The 26335-nt window shown below is 31.5% G+C and overlaps 1 protein-coding gene across 6 annotated transcripts in view; it reads right to left on the bottom strand.

The window, feature by feature from the left end:
* The window catches only part of LOC118180825 (uncharacterized), a 200430-nt gene that overhangs the window by 45820 nt on the left and 128275 nt on the right, over positions 1-26335 (bottom strand). For 3 of the 6 annotated variants that reach the window (XM_035349880.2, XM_035349883.2, XM_035349885.2), the window contains 12 exons: positions 25721-25918; positions 23407-23625; positions 22841-22870; positions 21308-21538; positions 20224-20286; positions 10284-10502; positions 8771-8950; positions 7882-7964; positions 7577-7658; positions 6361-6471; positions 927-1037; positions 36-230 (listed from right to left, as the gene is read on the bottom strand). In XM_035349880.2, the coding sequence (XP_035205771.2) occupies positions 36-230; positions 927-1037; positions 6361-6471; positions 7577-7658; positions 7882-7964; positions 8771-8950; positions 10284-10502; positions 20224-20286; positions 21308-21538; positions 22841-22870; positions 23407-23625; positions 25721-25918 (1722 nt within the window). The remainder of the gene's footprint in view (positions 1-35; positions 231-926; positions 1038-6360; positions 6472-7576; positions 7659-7881; positions 7965-8770; positions 8951-10283; positions 10503-20223; positions 20287-21307; positions 21539-22840; positions 22871-23406; positions 23626-25720; positions 25919-26335) is intronic. The other 3 variants (XM_035349881.2, XM_035349882.2, XM_035349886.2) reach the window with 3 other exon arrangements.

Genomic DNA, 26335 nt, shown 5'->3' with positions numbered 1-26335 from the left:
GGAGATCCGAAAATTAAGTATTCTAAAGGACCAACCTGTTGACGAGTTTTTGCATTGACATCCACATTCTAAGCCACTGTTTTCCGGTACGTCAAGATCCATGTCACAGCCAGCTGGACACTCTTTAGGTTTGCAGGATAACTGGCATCGGCACTCAGCACAACCCAAGGAATTCACTGCCATTGTGCAGTTGTATCCTCTGCATGGAGAATTGGCGCATGCACGTTCTTCTGTAAGCAAAAACAGTTCCGTGTTAAGAAACATACGTACCTCAAGGACAATTGTGGAAAACAGTGAAATATACACTTCCCATTTAAGAAGTCTGATTTTTAAAAAACTGCAATTAAATTCGAAAGATTTATATTGATATTAAACTATGAATAGGGATATGAAATTCTGACTTGCTATTTCTTTTCTCTTAAGAGGTCTAATCCAATTAACGAACTTCGTTGATATCAAGAGTAAGTGTTCTTAAAGATGTAAAAATTTTATTGTAAAATTATATGTCCTGTGAAATTAAGAAAATCTTTTGATTTTAAATCGTTTGAGAATAAAAGGATTATCGATACATGTTACGAAGTCTCTGCTTATATAACTGTAAGAGAAAAACCTCGGAAAATTTCTCATAGGTTTTCAAATTGTAAAGCCGATACAATACGATGGTAGATACGCGTTGATCACATCAGATTAGCCTATAAAATGAATCAATATACACATGTCAACGATTAAGAAAATCTGCGTAGGGCTGCTGACTATCAAACCTTACATGACACTGATGACATTAATGACTCCAACAATATGACCTATTAATTTTTTAATCATTAAAAAACAAGTCAGTTATTAAATTTTACACATTTGGCTATCCATTTCAAGTATATAGGCATAGTTAAATTATTTGATAAACATGAATATGTAATAAAGCTTACCAAGATTGCCCTGAGGACATTTGCAGATCGGACAGCCTCCTTCGTCTCTGCCGGTCAATACGCAGTTCTCTTCACAAGACTGTACGCGGCACGTGAGTTTGTACTGTGAAGCTATGAAAAATTATTAATTTAAGTAACAGAGATTTCGAAGGAAACTCTTAATCAAATTTAATTAGAAATAACAATACTTTTCTCTGAATATATCTTTTGTACTTGGAAAATAATGAAATTTATTATGAAGTACACTATTTTATATAAACGACGGAACTGTTTTATGTGTAAAGTGTATGTGCATAGCTGTATACATCGTGTGGGGCGATTAAGGCACTTGCATGTGATAAAATACAAGAAATAGCGGGAAATGAAAATATAAAGGTTCAACTATTAGTATGAATTAAAGTGACACAAAATCAAGTTGGCACAATTTTCAGTGGTTCATCAAATATCCTTCCGCATTATTTGTAGTAATTAACGATTATTTAAGTAATAATTACATATGTATGATGCTCTAATTACTAAAAAGAATAGAAAATAAGATAACGAAAAAATTAAAATAATGGCATGTTATCAGATAAACTGCAGTTTTTTCTAAAGCAAAATTCAGATGAGCATTTTAACATAATGTAATAAAGGGGCAAATAAACATGGCAAATAACTTGGAGGCAGAACACAGCAGAGAACAAAACAATTCTTAAATTAAACAGAAGTTCTTTGTTCAAAGCAATATCTTTACAAAAATGTAAATGAAGTATAGAAAATTGTCAAATTATCTACTTGTATTTCATCAAGGAAGGAGAGTTAAAATTGATCAGATTAACATTTTAAATTGAAACTTGGTTTCAAGTCATGGTCAGTAGAAATGAACAAAAATTAAGATCAAAATATGTAAAGATCTTATTTTACTCTGACCAATTATTTTTAGTTTTACTTTCCTTTTACTCCTGATTTCAGTTTCCTGTTGGAATGTAAATTTTCAATGACGTAGTATGGTAATCTAAACGTGTTTCAGAAGCAATATTTAAGCTGCGTTTCAAGAGTTCGAAAAGAGTAGTAGCGGATTTAGTTCCGAGTTTATTCTGAGTGTTTGAATTTAGCTGTCTAGTCGGTGTTACACACCTTTCAGTTAATACTACTATATCTAATCTTGGCTTTGCTGTGTGTAGCCGATTTAAGCGGTTTAGTTAACTTAACGAGCCAGTCGTTAGCCCTTTAAATTTAGTAGAAATTCGTTACATTTTTATTTTCTGTTAAATTTGCGTTAGCCACAAGTGGTGGTGAACTGCGAGCCCCAGTTGCGAGCATCTGTTCATTTTAGTTAAAATAAAAGGTTATTTAAAACCTTCTTCAGCAGTAGTTATTCTTCAAAGACATAGCGAGTATTCGCTACTTCGTCTTCTATGGAGAGTCTATGTTGTATGCTTCCAAAAAGATTGAGACTCTATAAATAAATCAAACAGGGAAGTAATCTGAAAGTGTTGTTTATATTGACATTTTGCGCTGTAGTAAGTGCGGCCAAATTAGGAAACAAAATTTCAAAAGTATGGCAGCAATTGTTTTGTATTTTGCTTTTGTTTCCTCATATTTTTTACATTCTTAAGTTGTTTATTTGTAAATGTACTAGATGTTGCTTTGTGTGCACTATTTTATATAAATATCTAACTGCATTGAAACATACATCTATTACTTAACTATACATATAAATTCTACATACTAAAATATTTTCATAACTAAGCCACTTCTTGACGATATTAAATACATAAGTGCTTAAAGCGGAACATTCATCGAAAAATATATATTAAAAGTTATGCCATACAATGGCAGATTGTGAATTAGTAAATAAATTAAGGGGTATCAGAAATCCCTATATCGGCAGTGTTAAATTGGTCATTTTCGATGTACCTTTCTCAACATCTGCTGTGGATACAAGCTTGAATTGTTTTCTGTAATTAAAGCATACTTATCTGATTATACTGAAATGAGCTTTTGAAGCATTTTGAATTTTAGAGTGAATTACAGAATATTTTGCTAGGCATAGTAAAATTTAGCACTTTTCTCATACAAAAAAATTTAAATTTTTTTTTTCTAATTTTATTACAAAAAGTGTGTGTGTGTGTCTAATTATTGCAAAGCCTTGAAGGCTATCTGCCTAAGGAGAGGGATGTCTTCGTGGAGGACTTTCTAAGGGAAACTGGCTCGTATACACGTTACACATGGGGAAAATTATTACAAAAAGCTCATTTCAGTAAATATTAGGAAACCTAATAAATAAGCCATAAAAATTTTAGATACCTGTGAGCAGTAGTTCCTGAGTATAAAAGGTACATCGAGTATAAAAAAATCACGTTTGGAGAAAAACACGTTTTTATGTAAAAATCCTCATTGATCAAAGCAGTAGATGACAAATTAAAATTAGATTTTCTTACATTTCTAATTTTCATAGAGATTAAAGAATGGTATTTTTAGAAAGATAAAAAGTGTAGAGAATTTGAAAATGCAAAAATCCGAAATCACAATGTTTTGAAGATTTTGGGATTCCAACACCCTTTAAGGTTTTGACTACTGAATGTGAGTTTCCAATTAGAAACTGATACAAAAGATTAAGTTAATTATTTAAAAATTCTAGAAACATATATAAAAATGAAAACAACAGATTACAAATAAAATACCAAAATTTGTTCGACATTAATCAAGCGGCAGATCTTGAGCTATCAGAAGTTCAAACTATTGAAATGAATTTTAAAAAGAGTGTGAAGAAGAGTCAAGAGGCAATCATCCATAACAAAGAAAAGAATAAACATTTATTCCAAAATACGATAAATCCCTAAAAGTAAGATTCAATTTTCAATAATACTCGAATGATGTTAAGTAATATCAGTGTTAAGTGTAAGCAATGTAAGGTTTGAGCTTGACTCATATAGTTGATGGATATCCTCCTGCAAGATTGCCTTCCATGCACGTTCCAATCAGAGATTTAAATCAAAGCTATCTAATGGCGGTTGGAAATGCCTGGTGATCAGAGCCCAAATTAATCTCTAATTTCGAGATCTCTCTCCAGTGGTTATCTCACCTGCTAAGGAAGTGTTGGAGAGTCACGAAAACAATCAGAAGAAAGGCTTTAGCATTATCTTGTTGAAATATAAGCCGAAGGGTTCCCGAAAGGAAGGGTAATATTTCGGGATGGAGAATCTTGTTGACGTACCGCCGTGCTGCGAGGATGTCAGGAATGACAATCAAAGGAGTATGGCTATCAAATAAAACAGCACTCCATACTGTAACTCCATGTTGTCGAGCTATGTGGTTTGCTCCCATCACTAGGTAAAGTAATAGAACACACAGTCCTCCAATAAATTTATCAATTCCTAAGAGTAAAAGGCCTCATGAACAAGCAACAGTATGGCTTCAGAGCTAATAAAATGCAAACAAAGATCTAGTAATTACGATAACAGTCAAGGAAACCAACAACATGCACACCATCGTCATTTCACTGTATATACATAGTGCATTTGATATGCTGTGATGACCAAATGTGCTGTATGTGCATAATGCATTTGATATGCTGTGATGACCAGATATGCTGGCCGCTCTGGCCACCAGAGCGCGTCTTAGACCGCTCACGGACATAATCAAAAGCTTCGGACAGGACACGTCCAAGTCACTACCGATGATACAGCCAAGATTACGGAAAGCCCAATGCCAACCTCTTTCCTTAAAACGAAATCGTGGTCACTATTAATGAAACAATGGCGAGGCAGTTGGACATTGGCAAAAATAGGCAGACGAACATTCAGACTGATACCAAAGTTTATCGATGAAATGATCAGTCCCTCGCCCCTTGCTACTTAAATTCTGATAAGCCATGAACCTTTAATGACATATCTTCAGAGACTCGGCCATAGTACTACAGAACTTTGTGAATGAGGAAAGGTAGTGGAGCCAGATCATTGCGTTTCTGAATGTGACCTTACAAAGAATGTCATCCGCAAAACCAGCACCATATAATTGGTCAGCATGGACTATGAACCTCGCTCGGAAGAGGATATAAATCAACGAATTAGTGAATTCTATGAACATCTGCAAGTAAAATCATTCTAATATTTCGCAGAGGTGTGAAATACCGAATGCATTGAAAACTTAAGGATTCAGTAGCACAGATCTATTTACTCGTGTTCCAAATTGGATGATTATGGAAGAATTTCAACTGCAGTCTTCTGAAAATGGCCCTGCATGTCCATGTAAAATCATTCCAATTTACATTCTGAACAGCTGATCCACCCTGAATTGCGTGCACTACTATGACTTAAAATTATGTATTCCAAATCAGCGACCGAAAAACTATTTTAGTTGTGTTGTAAATAATCGGGTTTGAATCCCGGAGAAGTAATGGATGTTCGTAAATGTATAGTGTCTGTGCGGCATGAGGCAAATATGTGGACAGCCGAAAGTGTTCTCGAGGAGTTGAGGGTAGGGAAATGGTGTGGGAGATCCTCAAACCAGCCCCCCCGGAGTGCTCTCACTTAATATTGGGGGCGGAAGTGAGTTGTTAGTCTTGTTGTCATGTATATGGTTAAGTCATGTTATTAGTTAAGTCATGCTGTCACCTATATGGTGCTTGGAGTCGGAACCCCTATACTGACAATGATAAATTGGTCATTTTCGATGTACCTTTTCTCAAAATCTGTTCTAGACAGACGTTTGAAATTTTTTAATTAAAGTACACCTACCTGATTATAGTGAAATAAGCTTTTGAAACAGTTTGAGTTTTAGAATAATTTATAAAATTTTATATTAGGCTGTATTTAACTATATTATACAGTAAAATTTAGCACTTTTCTCACAAAAAAGAGAGGTCCTAATTTTTTTTTTAAAGTTTATCACAAAAATCTTATTTCAGTAAATATTAGGAAACTTAATAAATAAGCCATAAAAATTTGACATACCTGTGAGAGACATTGTTCCTGAGAAAAGATCCATCGAGTATAAAAAATCACATTCGGAGAAAAACGCATATTCATGTAAAAATCCTCATTGATCAAAGCGTTCGATGATAAATTAAGATTATATTTTTTACAGTTCTAATTATCATAGAGATTAAAGTATAGTATTTTTAGAAAGCTAAATGTGTAGAGTATTTGAAAATGCAAAAATCCCAAATCAGCATTTTTGAAGATTTTAGTCTTTCAACGCGCCTTTAAATATTCTTGCCAATGGCAGGTGCATTTGACTCCTTGTCATGAAGAACATCGTGGGCTAGTGCTGACCATTGCGCAGCAAGTAAGATTGGTAATAACAACATAATGCAATTTTTAAAATTTAAAAATATTTAAAATTATTTATATTATTGCAATTTAGAATCAGCAGTTGCTAACTGCACAACACTATTAGCACTGATTTTATACACATACGATTTTTGTGTTAGCATCAGAATAAATTTTACCGTCATTCTGCGCTTTGCAGTAACATAAAGGACAGCTGCTTTCATAAGAACCGATTTCTTCACATCCTTCAGGGCAAGACTGCTGGCCACATCCGAATGCTACTTTTTCACCTAAAAGTAAATATAGAAATGTTTAATGTTTATCCTTTTCTACGTAAGCAGTTCATTGAAAAGTATACGTCAACCAACGTCCAATTAGATATTTGGAGTCTTAGGCAGGGATCTCTTTAATATTAATTTAAGCTTCTTATAACATTTATTTACGTTCCTTATCATGCTTTTCAGTTAATTATTCGCCGCTAAGAGTAAATGTCTTCTTAGTTTAATTCAGATTAATATCAGAAAGTCTGGTGCAGTATGCCTCCCCTTTGTATTAGAACGTTCATTTTATTATTTAAATTTCTAAAACATATTTCATCGTTTTCGTTAATACAAAATGATTTCTTTTAAACTACTCATCTATTTCATTAATTTCCATTATTAAAATATTTTTCGGCATCGTACACGTATGGTCAGAGATAAGTGAATATAAATAGTTAATGATATCTATGGATGAAACCTGAATTGTATTTTCATGAAATAAAGCAGGCAAAAAACTGATCAGTTATCCTACTCATAACAGTTCTCGAAAAGATGATTAAAGCTAGTACAGAACGTTTCGTGAGTTTTGATATATATTCTTAAATCCTGAATGTTTTGCTTGCAATAATTTAAACATACCTTAATTAAATATACCTTTATTTAAATATAGCTTTGTTTAAATAGCTTAATTAAATATAACTTTATTTAAATATAACTTTATTTAAATATAGCTTAATTAAATTTAGCTTTATTTAAATACATTTTCCTTGTAATCATTTATTAATATTTAAATACAAAATTGTTGCAAGCAAATTAAATTTATTTAATTATTTTAAATATGTTTCAATAGAAATTATTGAATAAATTAATTTCAGAATCTTTGGAACAAATAAAAAGTTTTCTTAGATTTACATGCAATAGCTTACGATCATAATAACTTTAGAATAAAAAATTATTGTAAAAATAAGTAAGACACTTTTCTCAAAATTGTAGCTTATGTCTTATAGTCATTTAAAAGTGACGATTCTTAATCCTTAAAGAATAAAAATATATGACTGTAAGTAGTATTATTACAAATAGTTTAACTCCGTATTATTTGAAGAAAGAATAAAATATAATGGAAAAGGACACTTACATTTCGGAGTTGGTAAGCATGGTTCATTTTCACATTTCTCTTCCACTAGCATGCACCTCTCGTCAGATGGACACTGCATTTTCTAAAGTACAAAAAATGGTGTAATTTGTTATATTTAGGACGTATTAAAAGTTTGGAGAATAACGCGCTATTCAAATAAAATGAGATTGAAAAGAACTTTAAATGCCCTCAGAAAATAATGAAATTTATTAGAAAAATGATTTTGGTGCAAAATTGAATATTTCTTTTCCTTTCTTTTATTCACATTTAATAAAATTTTTATGTTTCATACTCTGAACTCTTACTTTGCATTCTTGTATAAGTTGTTGAAGAGAATTTTCTTGCTGAGTTTCGTTAACTTCTGTGTTCTTCGCATTTTCGAAATCCACTGGGAAAAAAAAAAAAAAAAAAAAAAAAAAAAAAAAAAAAAAAGAATAAAATATAAAATATCATGTATTATATATAATTATAAAAAACATTTTAATAGAAAATAATGGTAATGTTTAAATTGCGTGATTAATAGATACATGGTTAAATTACAAGTAGTTATAACTATAATATAAAATAATTATGATAGAATTCCAGTATTCCTCTTTCAAAGACATCTCATGAAAACATTACGAAACATTTCTTATAATTATGATTTTTATTTCTCTTTAAGTTATCATTAATTTAAAAAATTACTATTAATAATTTTTTTGAATTTTGTAGCATAAATAACATTGTATTTTCATTACTATAGCTCTATTACTCTGAAACAAAAGCAATTTACTTAATTTTTACCTTACAGAATGTAATAATATTCCTTTCATCAACACTGAGAATTTAGTTCAATAATTTAAAGATATGTTATTACAAAATAATTTTACAAAGGTTTTTATAAAAAAAAATTGTACAAAAAACCTAATTAAAATCAAGGTAAGAATGAAATCACATATTCAAGTCAAGGAAAAAATATATATGCAATTGAAACAAGAAGAAAGCTACAGACCCTGAAGATAATGTACCGTTTTGAGCATGAAAAATAACATCACGTTGTGTCATGAAAGATATTTTAAAAGAGAAGGGACTTTTGGGAAAAGAATTGTACTCATTTTCAAAATAATTTAGAATAAATTAGTAACCGAAATCATGATAGAAAACAATGTCTTCAGGGGAATTATGAGGGGGTAGTGAATATAAATGTCTGCTTACAGAGGGTGGTGCTATTGATTTGACAAATGCATCCGGAACACTCGTTATCGGGGTTCTCGGGTTGGCACATGGGAGGGCAAGGCACGCAACGGGACTTGCAACGACAAATGTGGCACCCATCATCCTGTTTAACCAGCCAGCAGTTAGTCCCTTTGCAAATGGGATCCGGGCAAGTCTTACCTGCGATACGAACAATATATTAGAAAGAGATAGCCAAGCTGCCTCTACACCCAAATCCAAACCGGAATGTATACAACCATACAGTTTCTAATTACTTCTAAGCTCTCAGCTTAACAAAAATCTCAATAAGTGGTTCAATAAATTTAGTAGGCTTTTAGTTAGGAATTTGGCAAAGAAGGATACGGTAACAGAACAAAGAGAATCCATATGTCAAAGATGTAGTGACATATTAGATGAAGAAGGAATTTTAAATATTTCAAAGAACGAACATTCAGTACAAGATACTTTATCTTGAAAAAGGAAAAAGATAAAGGAAAAATATTTGGTAAAATTTAGGAAATCAAGTGAAAATGAATTAATTCTCTAAATGCTAACTTAAAAGAGATAAGAAGAATATTAGATATTGCTTACAAGATATTTCTTTTAGAGTTGGGACTTCTTTAACATAATTATGTCGTTAAGTGACTAACGAAACAGTGTATCTTGAACACTAGCTATATTTCTAAGCAAAAGATTTTATAATGAATCTTAAGAATTATTATATGTTAAAAAAATAGACGAGTTTGAGATTAGGTAGACTGTAGTACATGAATATGGCAGTTCAAACTGATATATTGTATAGTGATTGAAACGTTTTTCTCATTGAATTCTAAACTCACATTTTTAGTCATATTTTTACTGTTTCATTTGATTACTGGAATTACGCAAGATGCAAAGTTTCAGAAAAACTGTGAAGGATAGTAAAAAAATAGATAATAATAAAACATGGCACTAAAAGTTTTTAACAGAATACTTGATATTAAATGTTAAGTTTAAAATACTCCGTTTTGGAATTTATATGTGCAGAATAGCAACCACAGATAAGTATGATATTTATATAAAGCAGATTATCTTTTTCGTTTATTCTACTAAGCGCCAATGTTTATGTTAGCCCATTTCTCATACAGCATATTAGATAAGACCCTCCTTAAGTCATGTATTATTACAAATATTGTCCGTATCATATCAAGTTATTTTTAGAATTATTTTTCAATCATTGCTTTCATTCACAATACATGCTGGCTGGTAAACAGTATGATACTCAAACATACTTTAGAAACAATACACAAAAACAAGGTTTGAGAGTACTAAGCGAATAATTTCGAGAACTAGTTCAAAAACTTAATTGCGGCCAGTTGATATTCAACATGAAATTTGAAACAAGTATTTAATATTAAAAACAGCTATTAAAACTAAATTTATTCACGAAAATTACTCTCAATTTCATATTTTAAAATAATAATTTTTTCACATATTCGAAGATTTGCATAACAGACGTAATTTTAGCACTTACTTGTTTTTTCTTCGCACGTGTAGTCAGGGCAACATGAATTTGGTTTGTAAATAGCTCTGCAGTTCGTGTAATCGTTATTAGGAGGGGGAGGGCATGAGCTGTGTATACATGTGAAGTCAGGAGGGGTCTTGCAAGTGCAAGTAACGCAGTTTGTTGGATGCTTGATATCAAGAACGTGGCCAATAGGATAGTATCGGCTTTCGAAGAAGCACATCTCGTCTGAAAATACATTGATTAAAAAGAAAGTTAATAGGATATAAAACTGATACGATGAATAATTTATCATAACTTATGTCATGTGTAGAGACATTAGGTACATTTTGGAAGCAGGAAAGATTAAAAACTAACAAAGCCTTCGCCGGGAATCGAACCGCGGACGCCTGGACCGCCCCAGTATGCGGACCACCACACCCCGAAGGCACGCTAAGAAGGTGGGAGAAATCACTCTTTCTTTTTTACCATGAGGCCACTTCGTGGCCAAAAGGGTCTGAGTGTACCCCCAATGTATTACCGTATTACTTTATACATGATTTTAAAAATTAGGTTTCGAAAGAATTCACAGCTGTTATAATTCTTTATTTGGAATCTAACAGAAACTCAGGTTGTTTACGCTTACGTTTCGCTCTGATTTATGGCAAATACTTTAAATTTCTCTCCCTGTTTTGTTTCTTGGTTACGCATTTTCTTTCAGAATTTCATTGTGGACTGTTTGGAATGGCTTTAAGATATTCCCTGAGGATTTTAACTTAAGTTTGCCAACTTTTTTCAACTTACCGAGAAACAGATGGCGTACTTATTGATTACGGACAACTGATGAAGTATAAACATTCAAACTGACTTTCTAGCATCTTTGGAGAATACCTAACGGAGTCAAACCATCTCCCGTGAGAAATTATTTATTCTCGAGATTGATAGACTTTTTTTTTTTTGCTTTAACAAAATCAGTTTATTGGATAATAAGACTGTATTCCCTGACTTCCTCACGAGTTACGTTTTTTTTAGTGAAATTCGATTTTTGCAGATCACAGAGAAAAGAAATGAAAAAGAATTGCACTGCTCTCTCTAGAATTTGTTTGTAAGTTTATCTGTTTTTTTAACTCTTCGCATAATGAATTTAAACAAAAGACTTCACGAAAGCAGTAATCATTCGTAAGATAACAGTGAAATTCTGGAATTCTTATTATTGGTATATGTCCTTGTGGAAGGGGGAAATGGAAGCATACTGAAAAGTACAAAAGACATAAATAATAATTATTCTACTATATATATCTTTTTGCATCGGTAATAAATAAAATGAAAACAAAAGTGTTATAAACACTAAGAAACGCAACCCATTAACTGCCATGATCCCCATTTAGGGAATTGTCTTAGTAGCGGAAATTTGGTAGCTTAAATTAGGTTGGCAACAATGGTGACGTTTTCACATTGTTGTTTAAACCTTTCTCAAGCTTTTGTTGAGTTTCTGAGTAGTAGTTGTTAAATGAGTGAGCTGGAGAGTATTATTTGTGAGAAGAGTAAAATATTTGTGAGTTTCAAGATTTCAACATTTTCAGAACACGGTGTATCATAATATTATGCACATCTTTTCCAACTCCTGTCTACTACCGTGTTTTCTAATGATTTTAGAATATATTTACTAACTATTTATTGCCAATGTGAATTTTATATTTCAGTGAGGGATACTTGAATGTCGATCCCCATTTAGGGCTCATGGCAGATTCCATCTATATTCCATTTATATTCCAATTTCCAGTCTCTATGCCAATCTAGACACCCAGAAATAAATATAAATTGAGAGAAAAAATTTGGCAGTTCATGTGTAAGGTTTATTCTTTCTCAGTTTTTAACAGCTATCTTTAGTTAAAGCTACTTTCCTGTAGTTAAAGCTACTTTCCTAATTTCAGCTTACAATTTCTTACCAAAATGTGTTTTTAGAATCGCGGTTAATGCAAATGTGTGAGAGCAGTATTTAAGTCGAAGTTCCACTGACTTCGTTAGAGAGATATAGTTTCTGACTAGTGCGCGTTCGCCTTTTGGCTACACTCATCTCTTAGCTATTACTACTCTTGGCCGTATCTCAGGTCCTTGATAGCTTCGCCAGCTTAATTGATATTTAGGAACAACTGCTTAGAAATATTGATAGCTTCGACTATATCTCTTTAGTTAAGCATTAGTTAAGATTTATTTCTTATTGAATTCAACCCAAGTGGAGGCTTTGCTGTAAGCTCTGAGAAAGGAGCCAACTGTGAAGTTCTTATTTTCAGAAATAAAGTTTAATTAATTAACTCTTCTTGAGTTTTACGTTTCTGTTTCTGAACTAAAGCGATTATTCGCCACGAGGTTCCTACACACTTAGCTGTTAGATAAAATGTTGGAACCCCACAAATGGATAAATATAAACTGGATAGCGTAGACATGATGGTTGCATAACTTAATTTATTTTTCAATTGTACTTATTGCTTTTTTAAATATTTCTAAAATAAGAAATCCATTTTCAGATGTATTTCAAACAGGCACCAGTAAAGCGATGCAATACTATAGTATCCAATTTTCTGAACATATAAGGATAAATCAAATATTCTTAGAATAAACAATGAGTAGAGTTACTTCACTCAAAGAATCATCTTTCACACTCACGATAGACAAAAATGATTGTTTCGGGAATATTTCTCAGCAGTGCTAATGTTTGTTTTGAACTTCGCCTTTACTCCTAACTTTTTCCAAACAAAGTTTGTGAAAGTATAAAAGAAACTTAGACTAAAAGGCGACTTCGGGAAAGAAATAAAAATCTTTGCAGAGAAAAAGAACAGCTTTAAACTCTGTTTTAAATTATTTTAGTTGCTGTTCATTTTTTTTTCACTATGTTCACTTTGTCTAAAAGAGATTTAATTTAATACCCCAAAGAGGTGTTGTATTGTTTCAGTTTTAGAAATAAAACCCTGTCTAAAGAAAGGTATAAAACAAGTATGGGGAATTAAACTAAGCATATTTTTTAAAATCTTTTATGCATTTTTTTCATGCTATAAAAATACATTGCTCAACCGAATAAGAAACTAAATAACTTGAAAGTTATTTTGCCTACACTTCTTAATAACATTTTGTGGACAGTATTTTATACCATTAGTAAACTAAATAAAATGCCTTTCCAATATTCTTAGAGATCGACTCAGAAGTGAACAATATATTGATTGCAAAAATTTCTCCCTCACGTTTTTCCCTATATTTTCGTTTGCGTTTAAGATGAAACCCAATGATCATAATGCAGTTTCGTAATAACGTACAAAATTTTTATGCAAAGAGTGATGCAACTTTTTTAAAGTCAAAACTTTCTGCTCACATCACTTACATTCAAGAAAGAAATGCGGAAATAAATTATTAAATTTTAAGAATTTAAACTATTTTAATTCATTTTTGATGTTATACAGCAATAATCATTTAATTATATAGAGTGGTTATAATTAAAGTGATCCTATTCAGATCCTTGTAGAACTCGTTCTGCCTATTGGAGTTTGATAAAACTTGCTATATACGTTATATGGACTACGGGGAAAAGATTTCTGCAATAATAATATAGTTCAAACTTTGGCCAGTGGATGGCGATTTTCAAAAATTCCTTATGCAAATTAGTGAAACCTTTAAAGATACTTGCACTCAGAGCCAGAAAATCATTCTGGGACCTCTCGAGGGTTACTTAGCGCTGCCTTTGAACACACTATAATGCGCTTTCAATACGCATTTGATGTCAATGGAGCAGACACTGAGAACATTCTGTAACTGAATAAATTTTAATGATGCTGATAGATTTTTTGTCCTCCTTTAGGCAATACAATTCCCCCTGGTGTTTAAAATTTGAATTATTTTTATTGTAGAAATCATTTCCCCATGGTCCATATAACATATATAACAAATTTCATCAAAATTCAATAAGTTGTAGAGATATAAAGATTTTTTGGAAGCAGGAGAGATGAAAAATGAGCAATACCCTCACCGGAACTCGAACCACAGACTTCTCGAACACGCGCCTGACCACTACATCACGAATGCATGCTAAAAAGGCGGGAGAAATACCTTATCTACATCCCCTTTTAAAGGGCAACTGGGAATTAGGAAATTCAATATCCAAATCATGGTGATGAAGAATCATTATTTATCACCTTTTTTAGTTCTGGCGCCACTGTAGAGACAGGTTATTTCGAAGCAAGAGATGTGAAAAATGAACAATTCCCTCGCCGGGACTCGAACCGTGGACCTCTCGAATACGCACCAAACGTCCTGACTACTACTCGACGAAGGCATGCTAAGAAGGCGGGTAAAATACCTTTTAAAGTAGAACAGATTCTGGCGGAGTCTGAATAGGGTCACTTTTATTATAACCACCCTGTACGAGCGGAACACAGTAGACAACGGCCTTATTTTAAAATAACAAAGAAATATTTGCATATTTTTTAATTAAAAGGATATGAATATAAAGTTTTTAGCAATAATTCTTCGAGGACATAGTTTTCAGACTGAAAGTTGTTTTTGCTGTCTATTTTACTTTAAGATTTCTTTTTGAATATCACATTTGCAATCTAAAATAATGGAAACAATATTACAATATGATTTCAACTACTGCAAACCAACTGAAACTTCTTAGAAATTTATTACATAGCTAAATAATCCACGCTTAAGTTAGGATCATTTCTAGACAGAATGGGATAGACTGAATATTTGTTAACAAATAAAATTATTTAAGGAGTGTAACCTTTGTTGTTCACGTAGTAAAATAATAATTTAGAGCTTATTTTCTTGAAAGGTATGATTTCATGGTCGAATTTCCTGGAAAAATGGAATATATTCGCACTGAGGTTGGGAACTGCTTCCAAATCTTCTATGCAGATAGACGATTCCGGCTTCGGTAAGCGAGCCAGTGGCAAAATTCCTGGAAGCTCATATGCGAGGGGCTTATTCCAGAACTGCTGCGGCTTTAACTATTCGAGCGCTATGGTACATGCCTTATATTCGAAGGTATTAACTTTAGATTATTGATCAAATATCGTACCCGCAATGCATACTTATTTTCAGGTAGAGTTTTCTATTTTCATTCAAATTACAATGAGCTATATTGACCATCGTTATTGTTGACGGTATCGGAATGGAATGAGTCACGCCTTATTATCCATTAAGATTTATTAATCTTAGAAATAAATCCGATGCGCAAAAATGTAATGATGACCAGCACATACCTTATTTTGTTATATGTATGTACATGCAAAATAAAGTAATACATTTAAGATATAACAACATACGATGGCTGCTTTAAGAATAATTGGCGAACTATTCTAGATTTGGTGTTCTCCCTCTTAAATTCATCTGTTCTCCCAAATTCGAGATCCTTCCATGTTACATAACAACTAAAATTGACCAAACACAGATTAGTTGTACTTATGCATCAGACTTAGCATAAATACTCTTGGCTATTCTTCCCTTCCCTAACTTCTGCTCTGCCAATATCGCACTGCTTTGCTTAAATGCTTGCTCCTTACTTTTAAAACCAGTGTATATAAAAATTATCGTATTTCATAATGCCTGGATAAATGTCTTCTAAGATGGTTTTAATGCGTGACAATACAGATTGTGATACTTCAAATTCCGTTGTGTTAACTGCGTCATCATAGCTTTTACCTTCAGCCACTACTGTCTTCTCAGCCATATCGAAAGCTTTATATATATATATGTACCAATAACATGTTTATGAAAATATTTCTTATGAAAATATTTTGAATATATTCCTTAAAAATAATTTTTTCTAACTTACTGAACTAGAAAACTCACTTGCACTAATTATCAACAACAAGAGTGATTAAAATGGATTTATCGAACTTTCTAATTATTTATTTAATTAATAATCAATTTTAAATATCAGTAGAAGTTTTAGCCTTTGTGAAAGAATGCAGCTAAATTTATAAATAAAATAGTAAATACACATTTTAAATATACACGTTTAAGAGCATTCATATAATCGATAATACATCTAGAAAATTTCTAAGCATGAATAGTTTTAAAATATTTTGGAAATATTAAAAAAAATTAATTATGGAGAACTTAATTTACATTGGAAAGCTCAACATTATGTTGTAATTCTTTTGCAGTTTCAGAACTGCTAAACGTTTTGATTTACCAATTGTTGAAAACTGTCATACATCACACTATAAATATGAATATTAATCAAAAGTAGAAAATGAGTAATAATGCAAATTCTTCATATTGAATATTTCCATTATTTTATAAAATTATTTATATATTTATATAAAAAATATGTGATTATGTGATTGTTTTAAAGAAGCAACTATTTGCTCTTTAATGTTATTTTATGTAAGTAATATTTTGCATGCTTTTCTTTATTCAGATTTTGTTTTTAATTTGATACGGCTTGTTTCATATTAATTAGTTAGTTTTACTGCATACGAAGCATAATAGCATACGTTTCATTTAAGCTCGTTTCAGTTTATTTTTATATTAACTTTAAGATGTACATATATTATATGTCAATTACCATAGATCACAAGTTACATGTTACTGATAACAGCATAGCCGTCAAATATTACAACTGTCATCAACTACTTGTTGGAGGCACTTTTTTATGGAAACTGATTCCTATTCGAGTTAAAACCCGAAACATTTTAAGTTTATTTTGTGTACATAGAACGTTAAGAAATGTATCACACCAGTAAATTTTATACATTTTCTCAAACATTTTCTTCTTTATAAATAAGTTACAGTAATCAGGTTCAATTATCTTCCAAAATCACAAACATATATGAGTAAGGAAGTAATGCTTATATGTGTTTCTGGATTTTTTATACTGTTTAAATTGCTTCCCATCCATACACAAACACACAGATAATATAACATATTTATAATTTGAGAAATATTCTAAAATTGTGATATGAAGTAACATAGAAGTACATGCTTTTTACTTATACAAACTTGCTTCAGCTTTCAAAGAAGCTAAAATCAGCAACTATGAATAATAGTATGCAAATCTGATAACTCTTGTAGTCATATAATAATTTATAAAGACATCATCATTAATGAAATTTTAAGATATTCAAGAATGATAAATAATTATTATGTAAATTCCAAAGTATAAGTGACTTATCTATATTTTTGTTGGAAGCAAAGGAAACAAGGAGGTAAATGCAGCAGAAACACGGGCTAAAATTTAAAATGGAGTTATATTTTCTTTCTTTTCGGCTAAATTTTCATATTAGTTAAATCTACGTCATTCATTTTAATGAATTTTCTACAACCTAGATTATGAACAAAATTTAGCGGTTACAATTAGGACACTCAATGTAGTATAGCGAAGAATTACTTAGATATTACGTTCAAAGTTTCTTTAATTAACATTCTTAATAACACGTCTAATCGTTCGGAAAAGAAATGTAAAATTGATGGCTGAAATTCGAAATAATTCCCTTCTATATATTACGCTCTGAAGTTTAAATTTATATTCATTTTTAAAAAATAGTAACAGCATATTCGATGTTATATTATTGCACTTGTAGATGCTAATGTCTCTCACAATTTCGACCTTTTTAGAAAATTCTTAACGGATGACACTTTTTCCTGAGGTAAATAGGTTTCAGGTTATGCATTTCCAATGTTATTTTCCAAAGCATTAATTACAAGCAGATAAAGAAATCTCATATTGTGTAAATTAATTCTGCTCAAGTTTATCATAATTATTCTGTTCAAGAGAATAAATAATTAACAACAGGAATCGGCATTATGTTACATCGATTCCTTTTGCTTATCACGTATTAAAGGCAGAACGTAAAGATCACTGAACACTTTTAGTTCGATCCAGGTTCAAATCTTGACGAATGGGCTGACTGCTAAATGTTTCAGTTTTCCCATGCGTAATGCGAATACTAGCCACTTAACCTTCAAACGTCCTTTGCGGATGCATTTCTTGCCATTGACAGATAGCCCTAGGATTGTTAACTAACCTAACTTAACCTCTTCTTATTAGAAGTTTCTTTAACATTTAAGAGCCCACCAGCAGCCAAGCGGTAAACTCGCTAAACCCAGGTAGTTCGGCCCGGGGCTCAAATCCCGGCGAACAGGCTAGCTGAATGATCATTTTCATGGTTTTCTCCATGTGTAACATGTATAAGAGTCAGTTTCCCTTAGAAAGTCCTCCTCGAAGGCATATCTTCCCTTAGAAAATAGTCCTCGAGTGCTTTACCATAATTAAATAATGCCATAAATAAACTAAGCTAAATCTTTAACACTTAGTTCTGATGCGTATTTTTTGTTACATCTAATAAAGTAAAAATTTAAAATTAAATTATTTCTTATCTATTTTTCAGCTGACTTTTTAAAAACGCATTAATTCCAAAAGGAGTTATATCAATAATTTTTCCCTACAGTGTTTATATTGACAAATATTTATCGAAGACCAAGCTGTGTAATTTTGTGCTGCTCATACAAATTTTGTCTAAAAATATGCATTGCATATAGTTGGCATATTTAAAAAGTTGGCACTTGAGATTATTTCGAAACTATGTATCACATAAACTCAATTTTAGCATATGTTCATTTGCCTAATTAAATTCTTTAAGGTATGAATTACAGAAAACATTTTAATTAAACTGGCTAATATGATCCTTAAATAATAACAATTTCAAAATACACATTCAAATCTAAATTTATAATATTAGGTTTCTAATATTTGCAACTGCAATAGTTTCAATAACCTGCACCCTTTACTATCAAATTAAAGTTAATAATGATTTCAAAACCTATTCGCGATCAGTTGGAAGATGATAAATAAAGCATATAATTAATAGGAAAATAATGGGAATAGCTGACTGACAAACAATGTAATTGTTTATTAAGATCTTTACATTCTAGTTTGTAAGATGGTAAAGTATACTTATAATATTTTCTACGTTATAAGACATTACCTTGTTTTCTGCATTATAAGATGGTAAAATATACCTACATTTATGAACTCTGTACGTTTGGCAAAAAGTGTGTGTGTGATTATGGCAAAGCCTCGAGGGCTATCTGCCTAAAGGGAGGGATGCCTTTCGTGGAGGACTTTCTAAGGGAAACTGGCTCGTATACACGTTACACATGGGAAAAACCACGAAAACGCCCATGCAGCCAGCCCGTTTGCGGGATTCGAACCTCGGACCGAACTACCAGTGTTCAGCAACTTTACCACTCGGCCGCTGGTGGGCCCCGTTTAGCAAAAAGAGTCTGTCGCCAAATGTAATTTTAATGTTCTGCAAATGCTATTTCTCCATACTGATACTACCACACATAGTCCAACTCTTATGTATCAAATATTTATTTCATTACAATGAACTAAATTTTTTCTAATCGTTAATCTCTTATGTTGTTAAAATTAGGATATTTAAAAAACCGTTTTTCCTTTGCATTTGTTACTTTATATAAAGTCTTTTGTTTAAGTAATGTTTGTAGAAAATGGAGATGGTACTGCAATTAAGAAATCAGAATAAAATCTTCGCATTGCAATACGTATACATTTATATCTTTAGAGCATTTTTAAGGTATAAATTAAAATAAATTGAGTGGGTAATACCCTATTGTCTCTGCTGTTTATACTTGAGAGGATAAAACTATATGACTCCGATGTTATTTGATAATTCCCCAAACTCCGACCATATTGTTAAGTAACATCTTTAACATATAAATCTTTTTTTTTAAGCACATTGTTACAACTATTAAATTAAATTACTATTTAAAAAATATACAGGCTACAATTGAATGCTCGAAGAGGTTAGATAAAACTTACAATGGACAGAGAGTTAGATATGAAGCTGTATATTTGTTTATTTATTGAAAGCAAGCCATGGGAAACAATAATTATCATTCAACAATAGAAAGTAAAAAAATCGACCAAAACGACGTCTTTTTTACCTACCTTCATCGTCATCCGATTTAAAACTTGGCCCGCGATTTCCTTTGAAGTCAAAATCATCATCGGCTGAAAATTATAAAGGAAATCAGTAAGTGATAAAATAAATGGAACAAAGGAAGAATAATTACACAATATTTAAAACAAATTTCTCTACTAATAATAAAACAAGTTTAATTGAAACACTAAAACGAAGTAAGTTCAGTTAGTAACAAGAAGTCCTGAAGCATGGTTAAAGCATTTTAATTATTATTATTATTACTGTTGTTATTATTGTTATTATTGTTATTATTATTATTAGCAGTAGTCAGAAGGGGCAATTTGCCCTGAAGGAATATTAATTTCGTTTCGGCATTTTGCGTTGAAAACTTTAAAAGGTTGTATCACTTTTCAAATAGTTACCACCATATATTATCGCCCTGTCTTATATTTAAAGAAACTAAATAATGAAAAATCTGCATAAATGTATGTATGTTTCTCGCATTCTGATAAAACAACGGTACCTAGAGCCATCAAAATTTGAATAACGTAATCTTCTTAAGAATATGAGAATGTGGAAGCCCTAACTTGAATTTGAAATTTGTTTTACTATCGATTTAAGATTTTCAAACACTTCAGTGAATTTTTCATTAAAAAACTAAACGATTTCAAAGCGGGTAATGGCAACCCTGTACGAAAAAGAAAAGAAAAAAAAAAAAAAAAAAAAAACATTTTTATCTCCTGCGCGCGAGACTCTGTTTCGGAAATTCTAAAGATATGCTCATTTTAAAATTAATTTTCGATATTATTCTTGAACTGAATTTTATTGCTTGAGTACGTAAAATATGATATTTAATAAATAAGAGTAACACACAAAACGTTAGAAAAACGCCTGTTTGGACGTAATTTAAAATATGATACATTTAGATTTATTTAATATTTAATATCGAATCTTATAAATTGGGAAATGAAAAATGTTTTGTTAAAGAATAACTCTTCTTGCTAGATGGGTAAAGTAAACCCCGAATTGGAAATAGACAATCTTTCTCTCATTATTTGCCTTTTCATAAAATAATAAGCTGAGAGCAATTTTGTAATCAATGACACGCACGCTCACCGCAATGATAATCGATGGGGCAGCATGTCTTCTCGTGATATATGGGAATGCATCCTTGCTTCAACTTCCTCGAATCTCTCTCCAGCATGCAATCGTGTTGCCTGCAACTTGTGCTATTGATCCCCGTCCAGTTTTGGTTGCATAAACATATTAAGCACGGATCTTCGTCGGGGTAAATCTGTTCACCTTCATAATACATTTTACTCTTGTACTCGCAGGTAGGAACTGTAAAATAGTGAAAGGTGACATCGATGATTAAGTAGTTTACACGCATATGAATGTTTGTATTAAAATCTGATATACACATAATTGTAAATTAGTTATGCTAACGTTACGTGTACTGAAGCAATACAGTTCTAAACATGGCTTCAAATTTTAAATATCATGAAATGCAAATTTTGTTTTTATAACTAACTAGCTATATGTACTAATGTAGCTGCTATTTAACAAGCAGATGAAACGATATTTAATAAAAGGACTGGCTTTATGACTAGGTTAATGAATTCTGCCGGGAGCCATTCAAAAGAATTACTCTTTGGAAGCTCAAGACTTTTATTCTACTATGTTTTAGACAAAAAAAAAAAAAAAAAAAAAAACTTCAGCTCAGGCTTACTAAACAAATTCGAACTGAAGTCCCCCTAGTACCTAAGACCGAAACTGTTTATACAGTAACAAAAATGTTACATGCGGTGATAAAGAAAATTCCGTTGGATAACGGAAAATGGCACTGGCGGCATATACTGTTTCCCAGTGTAAGGGCTGCGAATGAGCCAAGGCTTTAATAAAACATTCTACTATCAGGATTTTGAGAAACATATGTGGTATTCGCATGATGACGTTTTGGTTACCATACACTTCCAAATCAAGTTGACCTTGGGCTACCCTTTATTAAAGATTTAAAAGAATGTAACAGGTATTACGCTGCATCCCAGTGAATACTTCAGATATCTCGTCGTATGAAATTGAGCGATTTTAAAATGCAACGAAACTTCTTAACTTAAAGTTCTCACTCTAGCGAGCAAGAATTCATTTCTTCGTGATACGAACAGGGCCTGAAGCAGAAACAGAATGCTGTCAAAAGTCAAAGATATCTTGTACGCAACTGAGATCTCTGGAGGGAAGAATTCAACCCAAAAGAATCTTTTAAAGAAAGACGATTCCGATTGAATGTTGCTTTAAAGAGGGCTCTTTCAAACCCTTTCATTTTGCAGATGATGGCCTACGATCAGCAAAGCAGTTTTAAACAGATTTATCAGTGGGAAAACTGTCTTAAAATTGATGCCAATGTCTTCCAAAATGAGATGAACTTGTCAAATTGTAAGCTCTCAAACGGAAATGTTTCGATTAGCACACATGTAAAATAATTATTGAGGTTAACGAAATGTTCCATTGCAACCTCACAGGCAAGCGGAGTTAATAAAATTTTAAAGCGCACCCAAATTTTAAACACCAAGCCTAAGAAGCATGCAAAGAATTATTACAATGAATGTTATAATAAATTACATAAACATTCTAATCATTACTTACTTTTGTATTCATTATCCTTCTGAGCCGCAGCTGTAAAATGAAAACATTATATAAATAAATTAATTAATTATAAATATTTTAATTATTAAAATATTTTTTATGGAAAATCCTTCTTGAAGCAAAATAAAGCAAAAAATTCAAAAGCAAAGAATTCAAAATTCTGAAATCCTTCTTGAAGTAGTATGAAATATTTCAGTGCTGCCATCTTTCAGGAAAAAGAATAACTAAATGTTACTCTATCATTTTCTCAGAAGTTTACGCGCTGCAATTTAAGTTTGATTGCAGTTAGTTAAGTATAAATTAGTTACTTACTTTTCTAAATCATAGAAGCATATCTTGCATTTATTTTTGAAGATTATGAAGCTGAATTTGAGAGTTAATATTTATTTCATAACAAACATGTATGATTACTTTTTATGAAACTTCTAGTGTTAAAAGTAATGTACATAAGCATGGAGATTATTTGTTTATGATTTTTATACACAGGGAAATTACACCCTGATATGCGTATAAAAATAAAATTTTTAATTGGATAAGGAATTAAATAAAGTACTCTTAAAACTTACGACATTCTACTCTAGTAGGACAGCATTCGTTTTCTTTGTAGACATAATGACAGCCTTCTGGTAAAGGCGTCTGTGAATAAACAGAAGGACACTCTGTAGTTGTACAAGATATGGTAGCAGCCTGCGTGAAGTAATCTGTGACGCAAGAACATGATTCGCATGGATTACTTGTTTCTATTTTCTTTCCCACAGGATAGACATGTTTTTTGTACACACAGACTGAAAATAAATATAAAAACAGATATTGATCAAATTCCTTAAAAATAAATTTAAAAAAATATACACCTCATAAAATCACTATTAAATTTGCACAAGTTTACAAATGAGGTCTACAACTGTAGAAATAAGACGATTAAACTCTACATATCGAAATTTTTAAAAGGATAACATCCGTTTAAAAATAGGTAAAAAATAGGCAAAGTATTTAAATTAATATAAAAATAGGCAAAACAACTTAAAATTAGAGAAAATCGGTTGCCTTAGTTTTTGATAAAATTCTCTTGATTTCGAGCGTATTTCGATTATTCTGCATGAGTAAACGTGTTAGGCGAGATAAAGCCGAAATTTTTCTAAATACACGAATTCTTAAACAATTGTGAATTATTGCTGAAAGTACAAGTGACAAACTTGTATGCTTTAATTCTTTAAATTAAAATATTTGATGTGGAAACCACAGGATTTCCTTCAATTGCCTACGCACATTTTTCTCTGCATTTCATTTACACTTATTTCCTCGAATTTCATTAGAGATATATTTCTCATTCGATTAATTCAGTTCTCACTTCGCGACAAGGCAAAAATACATAAAAACTCAATCCTCATTACAAACTGTAAAACACAGAAAAACCTTAAAAAAAAAAAAAAAAAAAAAAAAAAAAAAAAAAAAAAAATAGAGAACAAAACAATTAAAAACTATATTTTTACAAATGAATTAAATTCTATGCGAAAGCCAGCGAGCAGAGGTACACAAAACTGAAAGGCAACTTTTGGTCCTACTGGGAAAAAAGACACTGAAGTTGGTGCACCAGCTGACTTAATTGACTATTCTACTAAGAGTTTTAAATTTAAACAAATGGCGGCTTCGTTAGGCTTAGCGCCACTTAAACATTTATATTGTTTATAACTTTACAAATATTGCATGCAGATTAACCAAAGGCATAAAAATCTTAAACGGAACATAAAAACAACATAATTCAACCACTTTTAAATCAGAAAATACACAATATATCAACATAAAAAAATAAAAATACTGAGCTCACCGAGCCAGGCAACAGAGTGGCAAGTTTATACATGTTTGGTGCAGTCGATTGCAATGAAAAATGCAGGTGTACAAACAAGCAGCCCCATATACAAAATTTTAACATTCTATGACTACTCGGTTTTGAGTTATGCAAGATACATGTATGCGTGATGTACAAACGTCACCAAAAAATTCTCTTCCGAATCTATTTTACAATCCGTTTTAGAAAGAAGAACTCTTTATTCTGTACGTAAGTACAGATATCAGACATCGTTCAAATCGATTCGAGAGTGGTCACAATGGATATTTTTGTTGAAATATTATGCCCGAAATTTTTCACTCTTACGATACTTTCTTTACTTCGCAGAAGGAAATAAAATCAATAAACTGAATTCTGAAAATTTTCGAAATACAACAAAACCACGATGAGTTTACCATTAAATATTCAAAACTCAAAATATTATTTCAAACTCAAAAAAAGTATAAATTTTGAATAGTTTTGATTTTTATATTTTCTTGAAATTCAAATAATTTCAGAAAAATTGTAATCCGATCTTAATATGCTGATTGCAGTTTAACGGCCTAAACAGTTTTCAAGCAAGCAGTCACGCGGCTAATCTACTATTTTAAGAACGAATCTTCCACAAATCCACACTTTTAAACGAGCTGTAAAAAACAATACTACAAATGACAGTTAAGAAATCTTGCTGTGAGAGTATTTCATTACCAGTTATTACTACATTAAGAATTTCTAATGAATAAATTTAAAGATATATTTCTTGGGTTATTTCTTTCAGTAAAACTAAAAAATGTATATACAAGTATAATATAAAAAAAAGTCTTATTTAATAAATTGATCAGTAGCAAGTTTTATTTTTCATAAGCAAAGAGAACATACATAAATGCAAGAGTATTTATTAAGCTTATATTTCACCATTAAAACGCGCATATCTTAGTCTCTGGGCTCTTAAATGTTAACCCTGATCAATACAATTACTGCAAATGGCTTATATCTTAAACATAGGTATTTTCATTTAGGGGAATAAATTATAATATAATTTTGTTTAGGTATACCTCTATCGTCGGCATGTATTTCGTCGGCCTGTGAGCAGTCAAACCTCCAGGGACATGTGCAGGATGGTTTTCCGCTTAATGGTTTCTCTTCGTAAACAGGCCGACAACCCTTAGCTTCATAATGCTTCAAATACCGCCATTCGCAGTCGCACTGGGGATCTTTAGACAATTGTTGCACCGGATTTTGTGTTCCGTAATCTGAAAAAAAAAAAAAAAAAAAAAAAAAAAAATGATTATGAACTACCGAGACGTATTCATCCACATAAAGACGAGTTTAGCATGTTCTGATTCAGCTAAGATGAGATTGCCTCTGTATTTGCTTGGGAAACGTTTTCAGGAATACTCATAAATTTTAATTCTCTTCTAGTGCTTTAAAAGGTGTTCCATGACATTTTTTTAATATTCAAAATCTACGTTTTAACAAAATAAACAGCCTGTCTACAGACATTATATGCCTGTAGTTACGAAAAGAGAAAAACAGTAAGCAGTATAATCGAGAATTTGTATTCTGCATACCGTTCAATAACATTGCACGCATCGTTTTACACACTAATGTGTCAGAAGTCAAGAAGATTATTAGATTTAAAGATTTTGGAAATATACATTTAAAATATA

This window comes from Stegodyphus dumicola, chromosome 3 (genome assembly GCF_044657685.1).
Source record: "Stegodyphus dumicola isolate Sdum_Otavi_A_Nest chromosome 3, ASM4465768v1".
NCBI classification, from domain to species: domain Eukaryota; kingdom Metazoa; phylum Arthropoda; class Arachnida; order Araneae; family Eresidae; genus Stegodyphus; species Stegodyphus dumicola.
The sequence above is the reverse complement of the archived record's forward strand: the minus strand, read 5'-3'. Positions and strand labels throughout refer to the sequence as shown.